Here is a 24,631-nt window from a genome sequence, read left to right on the forward strand (position 1 = left end):
CTAATATGTAGAAGCAACTTGAATATAGAGAGGGACTAATACACAACAACTAATATGTAGAAGCAACTTGAATATAGAGAGGACTAATAAAGACAACAAAATGTAACAAAGACAAAAAAAAGTCAAACATGATTCTTTTTCATATGGCAAAATTTTCTCAAAAAATTTGTTGTTTTCTCATAAAGTGATAATGTTAAAAATTTCAGAAAAATTCATCGTATTTTCGTTTTTGTCAAATTTAGTCAATGGTGCAATAGGGAGGATAGCGGCGTCCCTTCACTATAGAGAGTAAATACATATACAATAGAATAAGTGTTTTTAAAAAGCCAATTAATGATTCATATCGGTTATAATCGCAACTGAAACCACCATTTTTTTTTTCCTTTGACGTTAATTTTCCTTGCAGATAAGGGTACGCCTGTTAGCAACTGATATTTTGCAGATTTGATATTTTGTTTCGTGAGAGGAATTGTATATTGAATGTTTATATTATGTCGAAATTGCATTAGATTTACACCTCGCGATATTTGGTCTTTCAGGTATCGATAAATAAAAAAGATATGGTGCTATTTTTGTTGGAAATCAAAGCGGAGCTTGAGAATCTCACCAATTTTGAGCCTCAGGGCGGCTGTAATGATCCCGATTTCTCATACTACTTCAAGGTTGGTTTCCTCTTTAGTTCTGTTCTGGGATTTATAAAGTGACTGCATGATATATAAATTGTGGTTTGCTTGACTACCTGTAAACAATGATCTACCATGAAGCGATTGAATGTATTTGGCTTCTCTTTCGTTTTGAGTAGCTGAAATGTGGAAACTGTGGAGAAGTGAGCCAAAAAGAAACTTGTGTTACTTTGTCAGAAATGGTGGAGCTCCCCAAAAGCAGAGGCTCAGTACATCTTGTTCAGAAGGTATCGTAATCGTTTTCATTTTTTTGTACTTATATTGAAGCTCTTTACACGGGTTTTCTGAAAAATGCGGTTTTGATTGGCTAGGGTAAATACTGTTCTGAAATTGATGCGTGTCTTAGCCGAGAAGTCTATGAAACGTAGGCGTGAACTATGAAATTTAATCTCAAAATCCCTTATGCGCACAATGCTTCGGTCGTTGCAGCCTGCAGCTACAGAGTCTGAAGCATTATTAGTTGGAAATATACTGTGTTTACATGAGTGTATTATAGGAGTCTAAGGGCATGCATTAGAATTCATGTCTCTGCGATGTGAAAGAAAACGCGTATTCATTGCAATCCTTGGTAATTTTGCTCTATTTGTGCTTTCAATTAGGACTGATGTATAGGTTTGTTAATCTAAGATATAAAATAAGAATACACAAAATAGAACAAGAGATAGGATATATCGTGGTTCACCACAACTGTCACGACATCCACACCGAGAGCAGAGCAAATATATTATTCAGTCATTGCAACTTACATACACAGGGCTTTGCCCTTATATTTATACATTAGTTCTTCAAGAGAAGACAAAGAGACAAATAAGAAGAATGTGAAATGAACAGACATGACAGTTGGACTTCACATCCAACAATCTCCCACTTGAAGTTCAACTCATGCTACAACCTCATATCTGAATATCCTCCCACTAAAACTCTGCTTTCCCTTACCAATCCTATGGTAAGCAATTGCCAAAAGACAATCTTCTTAGCCGGAATAGCAACCACAACTAATCGCTAATCACATCCAACTATCCATACAACATCAGTAGATTTATAACCACATAACCAGCCCATACAATAACTCACCAATTATACCATCTTCCAACAAAACACACCAAAAGGTTATTGATGTGCAAAAAACTAGAAGACCATTATAAGGATATTTAAATTGCATGAGCAATGTCAACTATAAGCTGACTCAATCTACCAATCAGCACATAAAAGACATTGCATTAACTTGAGATGATCTGCGAACCGCAACCAACTTGCTGTAAAAATGACATCTTTCAAGTCCTTATGAAAAGACCACGTATTGTTGTTAAAAAAAATGAAGTACAACAACAATAGATGACCTCAAAAAACTCTTGGAAGGAACACTCATCCTTCTAGCAACACCATCAAGTGCCCAGCTGTGTCAAGTATGATCTCCTTTACCTCCCCATATGAGAGCATTTACAACACCCAAACACCATGAATGAAAGCTCCTATAAACAAGAAGATCAAACTCCAAACATTCCAAAATTAGGAACAATATCAACCATCTCCTAAATGCACGAGGAGATAAATCTGCCAAATTGACCAAGCATGGGGAGTGAGAATGCTCTTCCAGGATACACCAAGTCTCAATGACTCTTCTCCAAGAACAATCTCCACTAGGTCTATAATGAAATCGCGCCCATCCACAGGTGTAGGCTGTTTGGACTTCATGCTGAAACCTCCAAAGAGAAACCGTCTCAACAAATGTTCTCTAAACCAAGAGAATTGTAGCCTCACCCAAGCCTCTTAGTTATCAAGAGCACCTCCATGGTCAATCTGCCAAAATACCCGATACCAAGAGCACTAACCAAGATCAATTATCAAAATTCTCACTGCACGTCTGCATAACCTGGGAAAACCTTATGACAACTTGAACTCCACAAATCAAACTTCATGCTCCAAACAGCGAAACCTGTCAAGAGATCCTATATCATGCCAACACTCTAATCTAGAATCAAGAGCTCATCATGGCACAATAACAAACATCTCCAATGCTATGGAGGGAATCATCTCATGACAGTAATTTTTTGGCTAAAACTCCCACTGCAGTGTAACACCGAACTATTCATGGTATCAAAAACAAAATCTGAAACATGATACCAAACATTACACTGAACAGTAATACTGAAATTGCAATTTCTCCACAATGAGCCAAATCAAACAACATTATCAATATTGCTAACAGTAAAACTTCTGCTAAGAAAAAAAACAACACAGCCCCAAAAACTACCTCTGTGTTCATCATCAGAATCAAGAAAACATGGCTTCAAATCACAGAGTACATCTTTACGGTCACTCTTAACTGCATGTTTGGGGATGGGACAACCAATAGCGAACCTCGTTCTCCTTCAGAACCTACTTCATATCCCAGTTTGCACATACTACAATACGCATCTCTTCTTCTTCCCATTAATTGAGTGAATAGATCTTATAATTCAGAGCCGTTGCAAAGAGTACCCAGGCAAGATAAGGCTTGAAAAGACCAGCAGCAACATGATTTACAGGCTTGAATGCATTCATACAAACAAGAACAGCCACATCAACAACAGCAATGTCCAGAAGCGCCAATCCAGGTTTCTTCAGCCCAAAGAAGATGGCAGGCCAGAGAAGATTAATGAAGAGCTGAGTGCCATAGATCAACAATGGCCGCTCCTGTTTCACAAACCCTCCTTCAACCCAGACAAGCCATGAAGCCAACCCCATGAGACTATACAAAACAGTCCATGCCACACCAAAAAGCCAGCCGGGTGGATTTCACCTTGGTTTCTTCAAATTCTTATAATAACTTGAATTTGGACTGAAGAAAACGGCATCCAAAATGCCCAAAACCAGAGGAATTGCAACTGCTATGAGCAGAGATTTTACCCCTTTTCTTGGTGCAACTTTCTTTTCAATAGACTTCCTTGCCTTTTGCTCTGCTCTCCAGAATCTTACATGCTCTGATACCAATTGTTAATTTAAGATATAAAATAAGAATACACAAAATAGAACAAGAGACAGGATATATTGTGGTTCACCACAACTGTGGCTACATCCACACCGAGAGCAGAGCAAATATATTATTGAGTCATTGCAGCTTACATACACAGGGCTTTGCCCTTATATTTATACATTAGTTCTTCAAGAGAAGACAAAGAGACAAATAAGAAGAATGTGAAATGAACAGACATGACAGTTGGACTTCACATCCAACAAGGTTAGCTATTATGAATTCCTTTCTCATCTTTTAATGAACAAGAGGAAATTGTGCAACTTGCCGGAGACACTTCAGTAGTTTTTTGGGTTACGACCATTATTTATTCATTTGAGATTAGAAGTTGCATTCCATGGTTATGTACAAATATTTCATGTCTCAATTAGTAGCTAAAAACATTGCTTAGTGGGCATTTAATATTTTTCTTCAAATTTCTGTTTCCTTTAAATGGATAAGTCTACTAAAGAATTTTCGTATTGGCCTTGGAATTTAGTGCAAGTTCTGTAGCAGAGAAGGGAGTGTATTGATGATTGGTGGCCGAGGACGACCATATACCATTGAAGATAGTGAGGCTCAGGCATTTGTGCCCTTAATGCTATTCGATTTTAGAGGATATGAACCTGTGGATTTTGTTTTCAAAGATGGATGGAAGGCAGTATCAGTAAGTGACATAATCTTCTTTATACTGCAGAAATAAGAATACAAATTGAATATTTTACAAAATGAAAAACTCCATTAGTAATTTAATGTAACTGGAAAATATAGAAACTTGAATGTTCAGGTATGGCACAATGCTGAGGGACTGTGACTGTTACTGCATGGTGAAAACTCTCTCGGGACCTTTGTATTGAAGCAAATACTGTTTTTAATGGTCCATTCACTGTAGAGATAATAGTGCCATATCCTTAAATTTTTTAAAGCATGATGTCCCCTGTTTCGTAAGTTTCCATTATAATTGCTTGAACTTCACTTTTTTTTTTAAAAACGGTAAAAGATCCCAGCCATATAATATATTGATTAAAAAGGAAAAAATTACAAAGTCTCTGTTCAAGCGGGAACTGGTAGGAAAGGATGGAGAAGAAAACCTCCGATTTTGCCCGGGACAATCGTCCTATACAGTTTACATAATTGAAAGGGGCATACCCCAGTTAATTAACATTGAGAAAATTATATAGACTTGTCCCTTTCTTACTTGGAGACTTGATTACATAACTCTTTTTTGTAACCAATTCTTCTTTCAATCTTGAGCTGAATCTGAATTTGCAAATTTCTGCATTCTGTTGCCAACTTCTTCAGAATCTGCAATCACATCATATTTATTCCAAGCGTTAGTCTTATATCAATATTCAAATAATAACCAAAATTCACTTTAAATGTCCTGTGATTGTTAGATGCATAGGGTCCCATTATATAATACATTTCCTTCTTTTTACTTGGGTTCTGATCCTCTGATCGTGGTTGTCTATTTTCCTGTTTTATTGGTACTATTTTAGATAGGATAGTTAGAATCTGTTGATGTGGTTTGCTATGAAGTAATGAAAAAATAAAATTCTTTGGTAGGTGATTCTTTTTATAAAGTTCGAAGATGAGGGGCAATCAAAATGTTCATATCTGATTAGCTGTTAATTCTATCTCTGTTTTCTAGGATCTGTGCTGCCTTGATGATCCTAATGTATAATTGGGGAGTTTATTTACCAGTTTCATATAATTTCAGCATGTTAATGATCAGCCTGGGGACTGAAATTACATCTTTTGATCATTTTCGATCTGTATGCTTCTTTGAATTTTATCTGCCGTAATATTTATAATTGTCATTTTTTGTCATGTTCTTAGGTGATTAAATTCTGAAATGACTTGCCTCTTTGTTTCATATTTTCTTTTTTTAAAACTTGAAAGCTTGAACTTCACTTTTATTGCTTACAGGCTACAGCATTTGTGAGTGGTCTAAAAAGAATTTTGACAAAATGCTTACAGATATTTCTCAGAGTTGTCTTGACAAGTGGATTAACCTTGATTAACATTAGAGTCAGTCTTCAGCCTAGCTGTTCTTTATCACTTGATAGGATTGAAAGTAAACCCAAAATATTTGTATATTGTTATGATGTTGCTTATGTACTTTGTTTAAACAATAATGAATAAAGATTTGCAGAGGAATTTCACTAAATTCTGATACAGGTTAATAAATCAGCCAAAGAAATATTATTTTATAACGCTGTTTTGTCAGCTGGTTGTACCTCCACTATAGGATGACTTAGATAACTTGTTTAACTATATTGGGTTCTCTAATGAATGCATTTTTAAAATCTAAAGCCATGGCTTTGTTTTTTGTGGCAATATGTATTGTCTCTCGTCAAGGACCTGAGAGTAAACCCTGGTATCCAATTGTTATGTTGATTACAGCAGACAGGAAAATGAAAGGTGTTAAACAAAGAATAGCTATTTCTTAGCAACATCTTGTGAAAATCAAGCAAACACCACATTTTCAATGGCGCTTTCTTATTATCCACTAGTAATATGAATAGCTAAAATTATTCATGTGAACTATAGAAATGTGCTTGTAAAGGCTTTGTGTTCATTGTTGAATTATTTTTAGGCAATTTTAAACATAATTAGTGGTAGCTTATTTTTTTGTCTACTAGTCCTAAATTATGACATTTTTGTTGCTGTCAACATATCTGAATAAATATGTTGTTTTCTAATACTTAAGGGTTAGAAAGCTACGAAGCTAGCTACAAAAGAATTCATGGCATTTATTTGTTACATTTGGATTAATTGGGAATGAATTAGTCTATTAGAGCTATACGTTTTACCACTGATGAATGCATGACTTATTTGAGGCAGCCCTTAAACATCACACACTAATGAAACATCACACACTAATGAACAAATTGAGCTTGGGAAAAATTAGTCAACTTCGGCTATAGGAGCCCCTCGTTGGTGTGTGATGTTTAAGTCAGCCGCATTTTTGAGATTGTTGTGATGATGTGCCTAATGTCTGGTTTACTTCTGTCGTGCCTTACAGCTAGTCCTAACAGTTGGGAAGCTTCAGAAGATGACATCCTTAAGAAAAAAGCTCCAGTTTTGGGCTGTCTACCCCTATCATGACACTAAAATTGTATAATTATTAAGAGAGAAAAATATTAAAAAAAATACAGGAGGAATAGGCATTCAAACGCCAAGGTAGTTGTGATCTTATGACTTGTTGATTATTATAATAAATAGAAATTAAGTACCGCAACATAACGAAAAACAAAACAACTCAGTTTGTTAGCCGAAATCATAACATAGAAATTATTTTGCAAACCAAAAGCTGTTATGCTCCCAACCCTAAGCAACAAATAACAAATATTATATGTATGCATGTATGTATATGTATATGTAATGTCCCATGGTAATTTAAGTTCAATCATTATTTAAATTAATTTCAATTTTTATATCCTAGGTTGCATCAACAAGAAAATGTATTGATTTCCATAAACATAGGGTATAAGTAGGGACAAACATCCATTTGTATTATATATTCCATTTGTATTATATATTAAGTAATTTATTTTCTTATGCTATCTATATTTCTTGTTGCTGAGCTTGACCTGTTATTACTTTGTTATAGGGAAAGAGGAGGTTGGAATACAATCCAAGGCACTTAGAGTCGGCTTGGTAGATTCCCTCAAAGTTTACAGATCCAAGCCCTTATCCTATCTCAGGAACCATCCTTGTGGGATTTAGACCGCCATTCCTTGAGTTGCTTCAGCTTTCCTTATTCATCACTAATGTAATAATGAAAATCTTAGCATTAATTCTATTACTATTAATTAGAATACCTCTGAGATTCTAAAAGGTCTCATTAGGCAAAGGCTTTATGAAAATGTTTGCTATCCGCTCTTTTGTACTTACATATTTCAGCTTTACTTCCTTTTCAACAACTTTCTCTCTCTAAAAGTGATAATTGATATGTGCTTTGTTTTTGAGTGCAATGCAAGATTCTTTGACATATTAACTGTACTTGTGTTATCGCAGTGAATAACAGTAAGATCTTCAATAGTAATGCCAATGTCTTTCAACATCTGTTTCATCCTAACAATTTGAGTGCAATTAATAGCTGCAACAACATACTTTGATTCAGCAGGAGACTAAGACACACAATTCTATTTCTTACTCAACCAAGAAACAAGTCTTCTTCCACGAAAGTAGGCTCCACAACTTATGCTTTTTCTGTCATCCACACTACCTGCCTAATCAGCATCACTGAAAGCATACAAATTAAAATCATCAATTCTATCATACCATAAACCATAATCAATTTTTCCTTTCAAATATCTTAAGATTCTCTTCACAACTGTGAGATGAGTTTCTTTAGGTTCTGCTTAAAATCCAAGCTGTGTTGGATATATCTGGCCTTGTATGATTTTAATATTGCAATCCACCAATTTCTGACCTGGATCTTGTCTGAATAGTATTTGGTGAATCATCGGTAGCAGTTACCTGTAAACTTGTAACCATAGGAGTCCCTACTAGCTTACAATCTTCCATTCCAAACTTTTTCAATAGATCCTTAAGCTACTTAATTTAAGATATAAAAATTCCATCCTTATTTTGTGTAATCTCTAAACCAAGGAATATTTTCATTTCCCCTATCATGGACATCTCAAATTCATCTTTCATTTCATCAACAAACTTGTTACTTATTGCATCATTTCTTCCAAATATAATATCATCAACAAAAACTATGAAATATTTCTCACCATAGTATGACCACACGGATATCAAATCCAATCTCCCTTTAGCAGAATAAGTCTTGCTTTGAAAACTATTCCGGTCAAATTTCCCATAACACAATCCTTGAACATCATATTTGCAAGTTTTACAATCTTTGGCAAATCTCTGATCACATTAGTGTTACTAATGTTTAATTTTCACAATGTTATCAAAATTTACATGACAAAAACTCTTATGCCATAACCAACCGTCATCTATCTTCACAACAAAACAATTGACTTTTGATGGGTTCAATTGAAAAAAACTACCTCTTGTCTTATTACATGATGCAATTATACTACCCGATTGATCTTTGATAGTGCATTTGCTATCCTTGAATAGTAGATGATAACCTTTGTCAATAAATTGTCCATAACTCAATAGATTATTCGATATTAGTTTTATCATCAAGTTTATAGATCCTATTACTTCAATCAAACAAGGAGTATTATCTCCAAATTTAACAACACCTCTATTATACTTGTTAAGTTGCACAAATTTATCTTTATCACCTGTCATATGATCTGAACATCCACTATCTATAATCCATTCTTATTTCTTTTCTGCATGTGAAACTAAAGCTCTTTCTTCATTAACAAGATTTTCATCTTTGATAGCAAGAATACTAATCTCATCCTCACTCTTCTCAAATTCATCATCAAAAGCATACTCGCTAGCATAATAATAGTCCTTAGGATACTTAGACTCATATGGCTTAGGCTTGTACTTTGGAACTCTGGTAGAACATCTAGAAGTAAAATGATTCAGTAAATCGAGAATACAATATATTCCTTTGTTGATAAATTGTCCAAAAATATCAAGTATTTTCAAACTACAGTAATTATTGAAATATTTAAAAGAGGTTTTCGTTTTGAGTTGTGCGAGATTGTTTGGTTTGAAAACAATACCATTGCATTAATAAAGGCTGAAATTATTATAGAAGTTGGGAACTTTACATTGGTATCAGAGCATTAAACCCTGCCATCCTCTGGAACAAACACATGAGCTAGACTTGCAAAAGGGGAATTATAACTTCTGTAATACTTGAGTCAAAGAAAACAGATTGATAGAATCATCTAGTTCTTCTGTACAAGTTGACATTGAAGATAGTCATACAGAGTTAGACAAGGAAATAATTTTTGAAAACAATATGGGAGACGCAGATGACACTAGGGATTTAATAACTGCATTACTCAGGAGCCAACAAGATATGCAAAATAATGTAAACCAAATGGTAGACTTGATGACACAATTGATGAACAATAATATGAATCAAAATTGGAATAATGTAAGGGAAATAGGTGGACAGGAGTGATGGTGCCCAAATTTTCCAAATTTTGACATCTATTTTTAAGAATAGCAAAAGGCAGCCTGATTTCAAAAACTGAGAATATGTGGACTTGGATGAGATGGTGTATGGAAATTTTGAGATTGTGCTCCTTGTACAGGCGCAACAAGAGAGAAAAGAGTCCAAAATAAAAAAAAGAACTAATGGAAATCATCCTCATAACTATTAAAATATTGATACCTAAATATACCAAAGAAGAAAACCTTCAGCAGTACAAGATGATGCTGATGTCACAGAAATTGAAGAAAAATTTATATGTAAGGCATGTTCAGAATTGTTTCAAATTGCAGGTAGTGAAAAGGTTTCAGGTGCAACTCTTATTGTATTTCTTGCACCAATATTGCAACAATGGAAGACAAAGATTTCTCACCATACAAATAAAGGATGAAAGAAAAATTTGGAAACTGATTCGTATTGCACTAGACACAGAAAGAAAGAAATAAATATGATCAGAGTAAGCAAAATAAACCATAGAAATATCCAAAGACAAAAATTGGAAGTGATGCTAGTCTTACATGTACATAGAGATAAAATAATCATGGGGACTATACGGCAACTAAGGACTTTAATATACAAACTGGCCCATCATAATTTACTCATGTCCTTATTCAGGAAGATTCCCTAACGAGGAATCCATCACCAAAATTAGCTACTCCTTAGCTTGGGATATCTTTGAAGGGTGATAGATTTCCATCTGTTACACCCCCAGAAGCATGTGGTGGAGATTTACAAATGGACAAGTTTAACATTGGTCAACATTTTGTTCATAATATATATGAATTTTCCTCTACTTCATCTCTAGATTTTGGTTATATTTTATATGACACAGTCTAGTCTCTCCCAGGATAGGTTGTCGTCTACCATATCTAGTATCATAGATTTATCAACAAATGTGAATTTGACTACTTTACAAATTGCAGTGGAGCAATGAACGACAAATCAAATTAATATCATTGGACTTCATATATACAGAAGAAATTACAAGCCTTCCAAAACTATCGAAGGAGTGTTGGAGTTTGACCAGAATAACTAAAATAATATTCAAACGATGGAGAACAGAGGGCTTTAATAGTTGGGAGGAGCTGTAAGTTAAAAGGAGTTGCAACCTCTATTCATTATCGTGGCACCAATTCAAACTCCCACATCAATATCGGTAGTGAATGAATTATTCAACAAGGCTACGCCTAGAATGAATATGTGAAAGGGTCAATGATCACAAATTTGTTCTACCTACACCCAGTGCAATTTCGACATGATCAAGGGCAAATGATGAGGCATAGGCATATGTCCAAGAATGATAACCGCAAATGCTCAGGTTTTATGAGAATGCTTATACCTATCAGAATTAAATCGATGAAGAAACAAGTCTCATTGCAGGAGTTCAATTTTTCAAAATGATTGCCAATGAATTAATAATAATTATTCCTCAAAGGTTTTTGTTAACCAAAGGATTAAGGATAATAATTATTAAAAGGGTGCAATCATTTATTTTTAATTATTTTTAATAATATGACTGTTCACTTTGAAAAGTCACATCCCTATCTCATTAAAATATAAAGGGAGATACTCAAAGGAAAATAAAATGATTCAACATTCGAAAGAACATTCATATTCTGAAGAAGCATTTTATATTACTTATACGGAGGGATAAGGAGTTTAATATGATTTTGTAATATAAATTCAATTATTTTATTTTAATAATAAAATAAAATATTCTTTGTTCATTATTAAAGGCGTGGATATTTAAATTGCAGATGAATCGTCCTTTGTAATTATTTTTTGGAATTCCGTATAGGATCTAAATGTCAGATAAGTGGACATGGTCATTTAGCATTTTAAATTTTGATCATCGCAGATATTGTGAAATATTAAATCATTTCCATATCTATGTCCAGTTTGTTTCCCTACCAGATGAGTTAAAGTTCAATTTGGACTAATTTAAGATTGTGTAATATTTGGTCTGTCGCATCTTGATTATTTAATTGTTGGCAGTATAAGTGCATAAGAACTTTATAAAGTTGTACTTGAAAATTCACTAAAGTTGACTCTATTGCCCAAATGAGTAGAGGCACTGGTCTTTTTATTATTGAACTTAGAAAATCTATATACTTCCTTCCTACAAGCATCAAATTTATTATTACTCAATTATACAAAACATCCAACCATTATTCAGTATTCAGTTTCATTTTGATCGAGTTCGAGGACCTTGCTAGTCGAAGAACTCCTAAGTTTAATTTCAGTTTAGAAAACCTCTAAACTGGGTGATCAAGTTTGAGGAGAAGGTCTACCTGTGTAGGTGTAGTGGAGCCTGAAGTGTAGGGGAATCGAGAAGTATTCCTGTTTGGTGGCCAGAATTGATTGAAATGTCCTATTGGAGAAGTGGCAGGCTCTTGGATTTTCAATCTGCAATTTTGGGAACCAACAAAGAGAACCAACCAGTAAATGGACAACCTGAAAGTTCAAATTCAATAAGATCATACCAACCTTCATTCCTAGAAATCCACAACTTGAAAGAGAACCTACCATTAGGGAACTCTAGGAAGAGGTATATCAGGATTGGATACAATCAGGTGATGAATTCAGGGGATCAATGACTTTTAGAGAATATTTGGATGTCAAGATGAAACATAAGAATAAGGGGCAAAGGGGATATAATAATGAATTACAAAGGAAGAGTGGTAAAATGTCCATTCCATATTTTGACGGGTTATGTAAAACCACTGCTAGAGCTTGGGTACAAAAACTTGACACATACATACAACTATATTCAATGATGGAGGATGAGGCCATCAAATATGCAACATTACATTAAGAGGGAATTGCCCACTTATGTTGGGTCATAGTTAGATTAACACTTATGCTGTTTTCACAGAAAGACTTATTGACAGGTTTGATTCTAAGGACCCTAAACTCCATCTCAATGATTTGACTCTCCTTAGACAAACAGGTACGGTGGAACAATATATTTTTGAATTTGAAACATTAGCTGTATTAGTAATAGAAATCACTGAGAGGCAGAAAACGGTGATATTTATAGATGGATTATTTGATACTATAAAAGGGTGGGTTAGGTCCTTAAATCCTCCTTCCTTGCAGTGAGCCATAAAAAGGGCTAGAGAACTAGAGCCTCTTTATAAAGGAAGGACATTTAACAAAGGGCCACTCTCTAAGCCGGATTTTGATAAAAAATCTTTTCCAAACAACACACCACCTAGAAACGAATTAGAAACGAAAGAGTGTGATGCACTTAGAAGAAAAAAATTGTGTTTCAATTGTAAAGAAGCACGGGCACCAGGTTACAGATGTTTGGGAAAAGGGGAAAATCATTACATTGAAGTAGTATCAGATAGTGAAGATGAGGAAAACATAGAGCCAAATCAGGAACGAGATCCTAAAATTGTAGGACAAGCTTAGAAAGATCCACTAGGGAAGGGTGAAATAGCAACAATGACAAGAACTCCACATTTTAATATTTTTAGAGTAAGAGGGGTTTTATAGGGGCAACAAGTCATAGATAGTGGTGCTACACCTAATTTCATTGATATTGCTTTTGTTAAAAAATGTGGCTTACATATAGAGAAACATGAAGGTTTTGGTTTCAGAGCAGCAAGTGCTACTACTTAAGTAAGCACACATAAGGTTCCTCAATTAGGTGTTACTCTTGGTAATTATATAGTAACAGATGATTTTTATGTGGTTGATTTGGCTAACTCTAATGTCATGTTGAGCATTCAATAGTTGATAACTTTGGATAAATATTCACAGAGTTTCAAGCGTATGGAGTTTTCTTTCAAAATTAATGAAAAAAAGGTAATTCTCACAGGAATGTCAAATGGTGGACCTTGAGTTGTGTCTGCTAACATAATGGAGGCCAATTTCCGTCATGGTGATGTAGTTTGGTTAGCACAATGCCTTGTCTCCACTAAGGTTACAGGTTTTGAATCTAAACATTATCAAGATGATTTGTTGCAGATTTTAGATTCACATAGTGCAGTTTTCAGTGACATACTTCCAGGAGTACTTCCAGATAGAGGTTTTGAACATACTATTGAGTTGGAAGAAGAGGCAAAACCAATTATTACTACTCCTTACAAACATCCTAAGGCATTCAAAGATGAAATAGAAAAGGCCATTAAGGGGTTGCTAGATATGGGACATGTGAGGCCTAGTTCAAGTCCATTTGCTTTTTCGGTAGTGTTGGTCAAAAAGAAAGATAAAACTCTTCGCATGTGTATAGATTATCGTGCCCTTAATAAAAAGACCATAAAAAACAGGTATCTGATTTCCCGTAGAATTGTTAGATGAATTACATGGTGTTGTATATTTCTCTAAAATTGATTTAAGATCCAAATACCATCAAATCAAGTTAAGAGAACAAGATATTCATAAAACTGCTTTTTGTTGTCATTATGGTCACTATGAATTTTTAGTCATGCCATTTGGACTAACAAATGCTCCAACAACATTTCAGTCTACTTGTATGAATCATATTTTTAATAAACAATTGAGAAAGTTTTTGTTAGTTTTCTTTGATGATATCTTGATTTACAACAAGACTTGGGAGGAACATTTGAGACATATTGATGATTAGTGCCAAGGGTGTGTAGGTACATCAAGAAAAGATTAGAGGCATGTTGGATTGGCCACCTCCACGAAATTTGTCCAAATTGAGAGGTTTCTTTGGTTTATGCAGTTATTATAGGAGATTTTTCAAAGGTTTTTTACAGAGCGGTGCACCATTGACAAATCTTACCAATAGGGGAGCATTCAAGTGGACTGAAGCAGCTCAAAAGTTATTTGATAAACTCAAAGAGGTAATGAGTTCTTGTCCAATTCTTGCACTTCTAGATTTAAATCAACCATTTGTCCTAGAATGTGATGCTTCTAGTGAAGGAATAAGGGCAGTTTTAATGCAAAATAAGCATCCTATAGCTTATGAAAGTAGAAAACTCAATAGTGCTGAAAGATTGTATTCAATATATGATAAGGAAATGTTGGCAATTATGCATGCATTGGCTAAGTTTTGGCAATATTTAGTTGGTGGCAGTTTTGTAGTTAGAACTAATCATAATAGTTTGTAATATTTCTTGAGTTAGAAAGATTTGAATGACAGGCAACAAAAGTGGATTAGTAAAATCCAAGCTTATGATTTTGAGATTGAATATGTTAAAGGTAAGAACAATGTGGTTACTAATGCATTATCAAGGAAACCTAAAAGTAATGCTATATCTGGGGTAATAGTTGATTGGAAATCCTTCTTATTAGTGGAATATTCTAAGATTGCCTTTGCATGTGATTTATTGGATGGGAATGTATAGGACAATAAATATTAGATTGTGAATGATGTTATTTACGACAAGGATAAGATCTTTCTTGTACCTGGTTCTAAATTACAATTGAGAATTATGCAGGCATTTCATAATCTATCTTTGGCGGCACATCTTGTTTATTTCAAAACTTATAGGTAAATACGTGAATGATTTACATGGAAATGGCTCAAAAATGATGTATTACTATATGTGAAGGAATGTATCACATGCCAACAATATAAAGTTGAACAGTCTTATCCTGCAAGACTACTTCAGCCTTTACCCATCCCAACAGAAATGGGAAAGTGTTTCTATGGATTTCATTATTGGTTGCCTCGAGTACAAGGTAAAGATTGTATTTTTGTCGTAGTTGATAGACTGACAAAATTTGCACGTTTCTTTGCTATCACTACAAAGTTCACAATGGTTCAGGTTGTGGAATTATTTTTTGAGGCGTTCCGCTTACATGGTTTGCCAAAAAACATCATCAGTGATAGAGAGAGCAAATTGTTGAGTGTCTTTTGGGAGGAATTATTCAAGTTAACAGGTACAGAGTTGAACCATAGCACTGGTAACCATTTGTAAACAGATGGACAAACAAAGATTGTGAACAAGTGGGTTGAAGGTTACCTTCGTAATTATGTGGTTGGACATCAAAAGGATTGGATCAAATAGTTGTATTTAGGAGAATATTGTTACAATACGACCTATCATATGTCTATTGGTATGACTCCATTAAAGGCTTTGTATGGATATGATGTTGTATCCTTTGTTGATCTTGCTTTTACTAATGTACCCAAAGCTCATAACTGGCTTCAGGAAAGTCAAGATATTCTAAAGGCACTTAAAGGATAACTTGCAATCTGCTCAAAATCAACAAAAAATTATGTAGATAGGAAACGTACGGAGTGCAGTTTTGATGAAGGCAAGTTGGTGCATCTCCAGCTACAACCCTATCGACAATCTTCTCTCAAACGCAGTGGTGCTGAGAAGTTGAAACCTCAGACCTTATTAGATTGTCTGAAAAATTGGTATAAGACTCTTCGCATGTGTATAGATTATCGTGCCCTCAATAAAAAGACCATAAAAAACAGGTATCTGATTCCCCGTAGAATTGTTAGATGAATTATATGGTGTTGTATATTTCTCTAAAATTGATTTAAGATCCAAATACCATCAAATCAAGTTAAGAGAACAAGATATTCATAAAACTGCTTTTCGTTGTCATTATGGTCACTATGAATTTTTAGTCATACCATTTGGACTAACAAATGCTCCAACAACATTTCAGTCTACTTGTATGAATCATATTTTTAATAAACAATTGAGAAAGTTTTTGTTAGTTTTCTTTAATGATATCTTGATTTACAACAAGACTTGGGAGGAACATTTGAGACATATTGATGATTAGTGCCAAGGGTGTGTAGGTACATCAAGAGAAGATTAGAGGCATGTTGGATTGGCCACCTCCACGAAATTTGTCCAAATTGAGAGGTTTCTTTGGTTTATGCAGTTATTATAGGAGATTTTTCAAAGGTTTTTCACAGAGTGGTGCACCATTGACAAATCTTACCAATAGGGGAGCATTCAAGTGGACTGAATCAGCTCAAAAGGTATTTGATAAACTCAAAGAAGTAATGAGTTCTTGTCCAATTCTTGCACTTCCAAATTTAGATCAACCATTTGTCTTAGAATGTGATGCTTCTAGTGAAGGAATAAGGGCAGTTTTAATGCAAAATAAGCATCCTTTAGCTTATGAAAGTAGAAAACTCAATAGTGCTGAAAGATTGTATTCAATATATGATAAGGAAATGTTGGCAATTATGCATGCATTGGCTAAGTTTTGGCAATATTTAGTTGGTGGCAGTTTTGTAGTTAGAACTAATCATAATAGTTTGTAATATTTCTTGAGTTAGAAAGATTTGAATGACAGGCAACAAAAGTGGATTAGTAAAATCCAAGCTTATGATTTTGAGATTGAATATGTTAAAGGTAAGAACAATGTGGTTACTGATGCACTATCTAGGAAACCAAAAATTAATGCTATATCCAGGGTAACAGTTGATTGGAAATCTTTCGTATTAGTGGAATATTCTAAGATTGCCTTTGCATGTGATTTATTGGATGGGAATGTATAGGACAATAAATATTAGATTGTGAATGATGTTATTTACTACAAGGATAAGATCTTTCTTGTACCTGGTTTTAAATTACAATTGAGAATTATGCAAGCATTTCATAATCTATCTTTGGTAGGACATCTTGGTTCTTTCAAAACTTATAGGCAAATACTTGAACGATTTACATGGATATGGCTCAAAAATGATGTATTACAATATGTGAAGGAATGTATCACATGCTAGCAATATAAAGTTGAACAGTTCTATCCTGCAAGACTACTTCAGCCTTTACCCATCCCAACAGAAATGGGAAAGTGTTTCTATGGATTTCATTATTGGTTTGCCTCGAGTATAAGGTAAAGATTGTATTTTTGTTGTAGTTGATAGACTGAAAAAATTTGCACGTTTCTTTGCTATCACTACAAAGTTCACAATGGTTCAGGTTGTAGAATTAATTTTTAAGGAGGTGTTCCGCTTACATGGTTTGCCAAAAAACATCATCAGTGATAGAGAGAGCAAATTGTTGAGTGTCTTTTGGGAGGAATTATTCAAGTTAACAGGTACAGAGTTGAACCATAGCACTGGCTACCATCTGTAAACGGATGGACAAACAAAGATTGTGAACAAGTGGGTTGAAGGTTACCTTCGTAATTATGTGGTTGGACATAAAAAGGATTGGATCAGATAGTTGTATTTAGGAGAATATTGTTACAACACGACTTATCATATGTCTATTGGTATGACTCCATTAAAGGCTTTGTATGGATATGATGTTGTATCCTTTGTTGATCTTGCTTTTAGTAATGTACCCAAAGCTCAGAACTGGCTTTAGGAAAGTCAAGATATTCTAAAGGCACTTAAGGATAACTTACAATTTGCTCAAAATTAACAAAAAAATTATGTAGATAGGAAATGTACGGAGTGCAGTTTTGATGAAGGCGAGTTGGTGTATCTCAGGCTACAACCCTATTGACAAGCTTCTCTCAGACGCAGTGGTGCTAAGAAGTTGAAACCTCAGACCTTATTGGATTATCTGAAAAAGTGGAATAAGACTCTTCGCATGTGTATAGATTATCGTGCCCTCAATAAATAGACCATAAAAAACAGGTATTTGATTCCCCGTAGAATTGTTAGATGAATTACATGGTGTTGTATATTTCTCTAAAATTGATTTAAGATCCAAATACCATCAAATCAAGTTAAGAGAACAAGATATTCATAAAACTGCTTTTCGTTGTCATTATGGTCACTATGAATTTTTAGTCATGCCATTTGGACTAACAAATGCTCCAACAACATTTTTGTTTACTTGTATGAATCATATTTTTAATAAACAACTAAGAAAGTTTTTGTTAGTTTTCTTTGATGATATCTTGATTTACAACAAGACTTGGGAGGAACATTTGAGACATATTGATGATTAGTGCCAAGGGTGTGTAGGTACATCAAGAGAAGATTAGAGGCATGTTGGATTGGCCACCGCCATGAAATTTGTCCAAATTGAGAGGTTTCTTTGGTTTATGCAGTTATTATAGGAGATTTTTCAAAGGTTTTTCACAGCTTAGTGCATCATTAACAGATCTTACCAATAGGGGAGCATTCAAGTGGATTGAAGTAGCTCAAAAGCTATTTGATAAACTCAAAGAGGTAATGAGTTCTTGTCCAGTTCTTGCACTTCCAGATTTAAATCAACCATTTGTCCTAGAATGTGATGCTTCTAGTGAAGGAATAAGGGCAGTTTTAATGCAGAATAAGCATCCTATAGCTTATGAAAGTAGAAAACTCAATAGTGTTGAAAGATTGTATTCAATATATGATAAGGAAATGTTGGCAATTATGCATGCATTGGCTAACTTTTGGCAAAATTTAGTTGGTGGCAGTTTTGTAGTTAGAACTAATCCTAATAGTTTGAAATATTTCTTGAGTTAGAAAGATTTGAATGACAGGCAACAAAAGTGGATTAGTAAAATCCAAGCTTATGATTTTAAGATTGAATATGTTAAAGGTAAGAACAATGTGGTTACTGATGCACTATCCAAGAAACCTAAAATTAATGCTATATCTGAGGTAACAATTGATTGGAAATCTTTCTTATTAGTGGAATATTTTAAGATTGCCTTTGCATGTGATTTATTGGATGGGAATGTATAGGACAATAAATATTAGATTATGAATGATGTTATTTACTACAAGGATAAGATCTTTCTTGTACCTGGTTCTAAATTACAATTGAGAATTATGCAGGCATTTCATAATCTATCTTTGGCGGGACATCTTGGTTATTTCAAAACTTATAGGCAAATACGTGAACGATTTACATGGAAATAGCTCAAAAATGATGTATTACAATATGTGAAGGAATCTATCACATGCCAGCAATATAAAGTTGAATAGTTCTAACTTGCAGGACTACTTCAGCCTTTACTACTTCAGCCTTTACCCATCCCAACAGAAATGAGAAAGTGTTTCTATGGATTTCATTATTGGTTTGCCTCGAGTACAAGGTAAAGATTGTATTTTTGTCGTAGTTGATAGACTGACAAAATTTGCAAGTTTCTTTGCTATCACTACAAAGTTCACAATGGTTCAGTTGTGGAATTATTTTTTAAGGAGGTGTTCCGCTTACATGGTTTGCCAAAAAACATCATCAGTGATAGAGAGAGCAAATTGTTGAGTGTCTTTTGGGAGGAATTATTCAAGTTAACAGGTACAAATTTGAACCATAGCACTGGCTACCATCTGTAAACAGATGGACAAACAAAGATTGTGAACAAGTGGGTTGAAGGTTACCTTCGTAATTATGTGGTTGGACATCAAAAGGATTGGATCAGATAGTTGTATTTAGGAGAATATTGTTACAACACGACCTATCATATGTCCATTGGTATGACTCCATTAAAGGCTTTGTATGGATATGATGCTGTATCCTTTGTTGATCTTGCTTTTAGTAATGTACCCAAAGCTTAGAACTAGCTTCAGGAAAGTCAAGATATTCTAAAGGCACTTAAGGATAACTTGTAATCTGCTCAAAATCAACAAAAAAATTACGTAGATAGGAAACGTACGGAGCATAGTTTTGATGAAGGCGAGTTGGTGTATCTCCGGCTACAACCCTATCGACAATCTTCTCTCAAACTCAGTGGTGTTGAGAAGTTGAAACCTCAGACCTTATTAGATTCTCTGAAAAATTGGTGTTGTTTATGAATTCAATCTTCTAGAGGTTAGCCGCATACACAATGTTTTTCGTGTTTCATGCCTTAAGAAGTCACTGGGCAAATAGGTGACACTTTCAAAAGAATTACCACCTTTGGATTCAGAGGGAAAATTGGAAACTGTTCCCCATAAAATTTTGGATGTGGGCGAGAGGTGTTTATGTAATCACTCCATTAAGGAGCATTTGATTCAATGGAAGAATTTGCCAATGGATGATGCTACATGGGAAGGTGAGCTTTAACATCCAAATTTACAATTGCTTGTGGGCAAGCAACAAGAGGGAGGGGAGATTCGTAATGTTCCTCTAGAACTATTTTTATAAAGATAGAGAAATGAGAATAAAATATTAATTATTTTATATTAGATTTCAATCTTATGAACTAATATAAATTAATTAATAATTCATGGAGAAAATAAAATAATAATGTTTTGAGTTAATAAGCGTTTAATTAAGAAGTCAGTTTCTTTGGAAGTTAATGGGAATTCTACCTGAATACTCCAATTTAAATAGGTACCATGTGAAGTTGAAAGGGGGGAGATTTAAAAAACTAATGGATTCGAACATTGGAAAATAAATACAAGCAGTAACCTTGGAGGTATCTGTCGAATAAATAAGTATTTGAAAATCCCCTTTCGTCAGTTTCCAGATTGGCCTAGTGGAGAACACAGTAAGAAGCGTTGGAGAAATGGTGATTGGTTTGTAGTGAGTTGCTTATCTGTCTTCTGTATGCTAGCAACCCACCGTGGTATTGAGTGTCTTCCTATATGCCAGCACACCAACCAAAGGTAATTCGGTTTTGATATTCAGATTACGGCACAAGGAGGAATCATTCAAGAATCACCGGGTTGTCAGGGTTGGAATAAAGACACAAATTTTTTCTTGTTGTGGCTTTTATTTACAAATATGCAGCACCCAAGAAGACTTCTGGGACAAGTTCAGAATTCATCATTATTATCAAAGAAGAAACATCTGTCGAAGAATTACATCTGCAGATTAGAGACCAGTATCAGGGTGTGTCATTGTTATCCAGGGTCATACGTACAACAGGAGAAGTGAATACATTTAATAATTGTGATATGAATATCAAGATTTAACTGTGTGATTTTGAGTCAAACACGATGACCCATGTTTCATGAGTAGTGATTCAACATGAATCCATCTCTCATGAGAATAAATGGAACACTCAGCACTCATTGGATCTAGGTGATGCTCACAAGGGTGAAGCACCGGGACTTCCCGGGAGGTCAACCATCCCAGTACTACTCCAGCCTGAGCGCGCTTAACTACAAAGTTTCCTCCATAGTTAAACCCAAAGCTTGCAACCCCATTTGCAAAACCTTCACCAAGTGTTGTGCCTTATGAACCATTCATTAGAAAGCCCCTTAAGCTTATCAATTGATAAGTAGGAGATAATTTCCACAGCTAGTCAAATTGTGATATGAATATCAGGATTTAATTGTGTGATTTTGAGTCAAACACGATGACCCATGTTTCATGAGTAGTGATTCAACATGAATCCATCTCTCATGAGAATAAATGGAACACTGAGCACTCATTGGATCTAGGTGATGCTCACAAGGGTGAAGCACCGGGACTTTCCGGGAGGTCACCCATCCCAGTACTACTCCAGCCTGAGCGCGCTTAACTACAGAGTTTCCTCCATAGTTAAACCCAAAGCTTGCAACCCCATTTGCAAAACCTTCACCAAGTGTTGTGCCTTATGAACCATTTATTAGAAAGCCCCTTAAGCTCATCAATTGATAAGTAGGAGATAATGAGTAGTGATTCAACATGAATCCATCTCTCATGAGAATAAATAGAACACTCAGCACTCATTGGATCTAGGTGATGCTCATAGGGGTGAAGCACCGGGACTTCCCGGGAGGTCACCCATCCCAGTACTACTCCAGCTTGAGCGCGCTTAACTACAGAGTTTCCTCCATAGTTAAACCCAAAGCTTGCAACCCCATTTGCAAAACCTTCACCAAGTGTTGTGCCTTATGAACCATTCATTAGAAAGCCCCTTAAGCTCATCAATTGATAAGTAGGAGATAATTTCCACAGCTAGTCAAATTGTGATATGAATATCAGGATTTAACTGTGATTTTGAGTCCAACACGATGACCCATGTTTCATGAGTAGTGATTCAACATGAATCCATCTCTCATGAGAATAAATGGAACATTCAGCACTCATTGGATCTAGGTGATGCTCACAGGGGTGAAGCACCGGGACTTCCCGGGAGGTCACCCATCCTAGTACTACTCCAGCCTGAGCGCGCTTAACTACAGAGTTTCCTCCATAGTTAAACCCAAAGCTTGCAACCCCATTTGCAAAACCTTCACCAAGTGTTGTGCCTTATGAACCATTCATTAGAAAGCCCCTTAAGCTCATCAATTGATAAGTAGGAGATAATTTCCACAGCTAGTCAAATTGTGATATGAATATCAGGATTTAACTGTGTGATTTTGAGTCAAACACGATGACCCATGTTTCATGAGTAGTGATTCAACATGAATCACCTAGATCCAATGAGTGCTGAGTGTTCCATTTATTCTCATGAGAGATGGATTCATGTTGAATCACTACTCATGAAACATGGGTCATCGTGTTTGACTCAAAATCACACAGTTAAATCCTGATATTCATATCACAATTTGACTAGCTGTGGAAATTATCTCCTACTTAACATTTAATAATTGTTGAGTAGCGAATTGTAATCTAAAGAGGACTGGGCGGCATCAGGTACTACTCTGTTGATGTCAATGAATTATATCAGATGCATTCAGTAAATCCAGAATACAGTATATTCTTCTGTTGATAAATTGTGCCAAAAAGACCCAGTATTTTCAGACTATAGTAATTATTGATATATTTAAAAGAGGTTTTCAGTTTGAGTTGTGCGAGATTGTTTGGTCTGAATATTTGTACAATACCATTGCATTAATAAAGGCTGAAATTTTATTATAGAAGTTGGGAACTTTACAAAATTGTTCTATAAATTGACCAACAAAATCACACCATCTAGTTATAGACCTATCGGGAAGACTTCTATACCATTCAGCTGCATCTTGTGTCAAGGATTGAACAAAAAGCTTCATGAAGACATCTTCATGATCTTCATCCATTTTTTCAATTGTACTCTTAAGGTTTATGACATGCTGTTCTGCTGATTCAGTCCGACTACCAGAGAATTTCAAAATAGTAGTCCTTAATTCATTGGAAATTGGATTTGGATATCCTCTTATCCCATCAAAATCCAATTGCCTGTATCTTTCAATAGCCATTGACTGCCTTATGATATGATTTCTTGCTCCCTGTTTATGCATTCCATGACCTTGGTTATGATGATTAATATTGCCCATACCTCTATATATTTGATTCCCACTAGAAGGATGTCCTAAATTTGCATAGTGAGAAAAACCACTATTTTGTGAAATGCCTCCATTATGCTGTCCTGAATTTCCAACATTCTGGTTTTACCAGGGTATCTCCCAAAGTTTTTATTTTGTTTTGCTCCATTCCTATTATCTGCATGGTCAAATAGAGGATTAATTTGACTGGTGGCAAAGAGTGGGTCTAGATTTTTCTTGTGAGGAGGATTATACTCTGGTGTTTTATTTGCTTTCTCTTGATCAGACTTCCTTCTTTCTTCCCTCATTTTGTCTTGCTTGTGTTTCTTTCCATCGTTTTGCCTTACTCTGTGAGGAAATGATCTGTTCTCTTGTTATCCCAATCTTCTCAAGGATATGATCAGGTTGTCTCCTAAGTATCTTTACCATTTTATCATCTTGGTGTGAAACATTAGCCATCTTCTTAAAGAGTGCATCCAACTGTTGCAATTCTTCATCTTCATCCTTTCCTATCCGTGTCATCTCACATTGATGCTCCTGATCAACTTCAGGGACTTGAAAGGTAGGGTTGAAACTCTCATCTTCCTTTTCATGACTATTATGATTTGAGTTGATTCCTTCATATAAATATTTTTCTATTTAACCCTTTCATGGAAGCTTCTATGCCCTGAATAAATCATGTTTGGTGTTTTACTTTTGTTTCATTCTTTGTTTCCTCTCAAGTTCAAATGGGTGAGATTATTTTGTCCTTTATATACTGATCTCCTTCCCTACATAAACTTTAGAGATAAATTTCTGTCCTTTTTCTCTTTCTATACAAATTAGTTGATCATTCATGAAAGAATATATTT

At 34.9% G+C, this 24,631-nt stretch overlaps 2 protein-coding genes across 3 annotated transcripts in view; one reads left to right on the top strand and one right to left on the bottom strand.

Annotated features, from left to right (window-relative positions):
• Window positions 1-276: 276 nt before the first annotated feature.
• LOC149562064 (uncharacterized) overlaps window positions 277-24,631 on the top strand; it is a 41,769-nt gene continuing 17,414 nt past the window's right edge. The window contains exons 1-4 of one of the 2 annotated variants that reach the window (XM_089825597.1): window positions 277-412; window positions 540-662; window positions 803-910; window positions 4,175-4,342. In XM_089825597.1, the coding sequence (XP_089681723.1) occupies window positions 561-662; window positions 803-910; window positions 4,175-4,342 (378 nt within the window). In that variant the 5' untranslated portion in view covers window positions 277-412; window positions 540-560. Of the gene's footprint in view, window positions 421-539; window positions 663-802; window positions 911-4,174; window positions 4,343-24,631 lie in introns of both variants that reach the window. The other variant, XM_089825598.1, reaches the window with a different exon arrangement.
• On the bottom strand, window positions 2,730-3,667 carry LOC149562065 (uncharacterized). Its single transcript, XM_089825599.1, has one exon. It carries the CDS (start codon window positions 3,408-3,410, stop codon window positions 3,117-3,119), a length of 294 nt encoding a protein of 97 aa, XP_089681725.1. The 5' UTR covers window positions 3,411-3,667; the 3' UTR covers window positions 2,730-3,116.

Source organism: Cupressus sempervirens, chromosome 4 (genome assembly GCF_028749045.1).
Source record: "Cupressus sempervirens isolate cs-2001-9-10 chromosome 4, ASM2874904v1, whole genome shotgun sequence".
NCBI classification, from domain to species: Eukaryota; Viridiplantae; Streptophyta; class Pinopsida; order Cupressales; family Cupressaceae; genus Cupressus; species Cupressus sempervirens.

Bases quoted from the DNA above. Each gene is read 5' to 3' on its own strand.
- LOC149562065 (XM_089825599.1), bottom strand. From the start codon at position 3,410: ATGGGGTTGGCTTCATGGCTTGTCTGGGTTGAAGGAGGGTTTGTGAAA.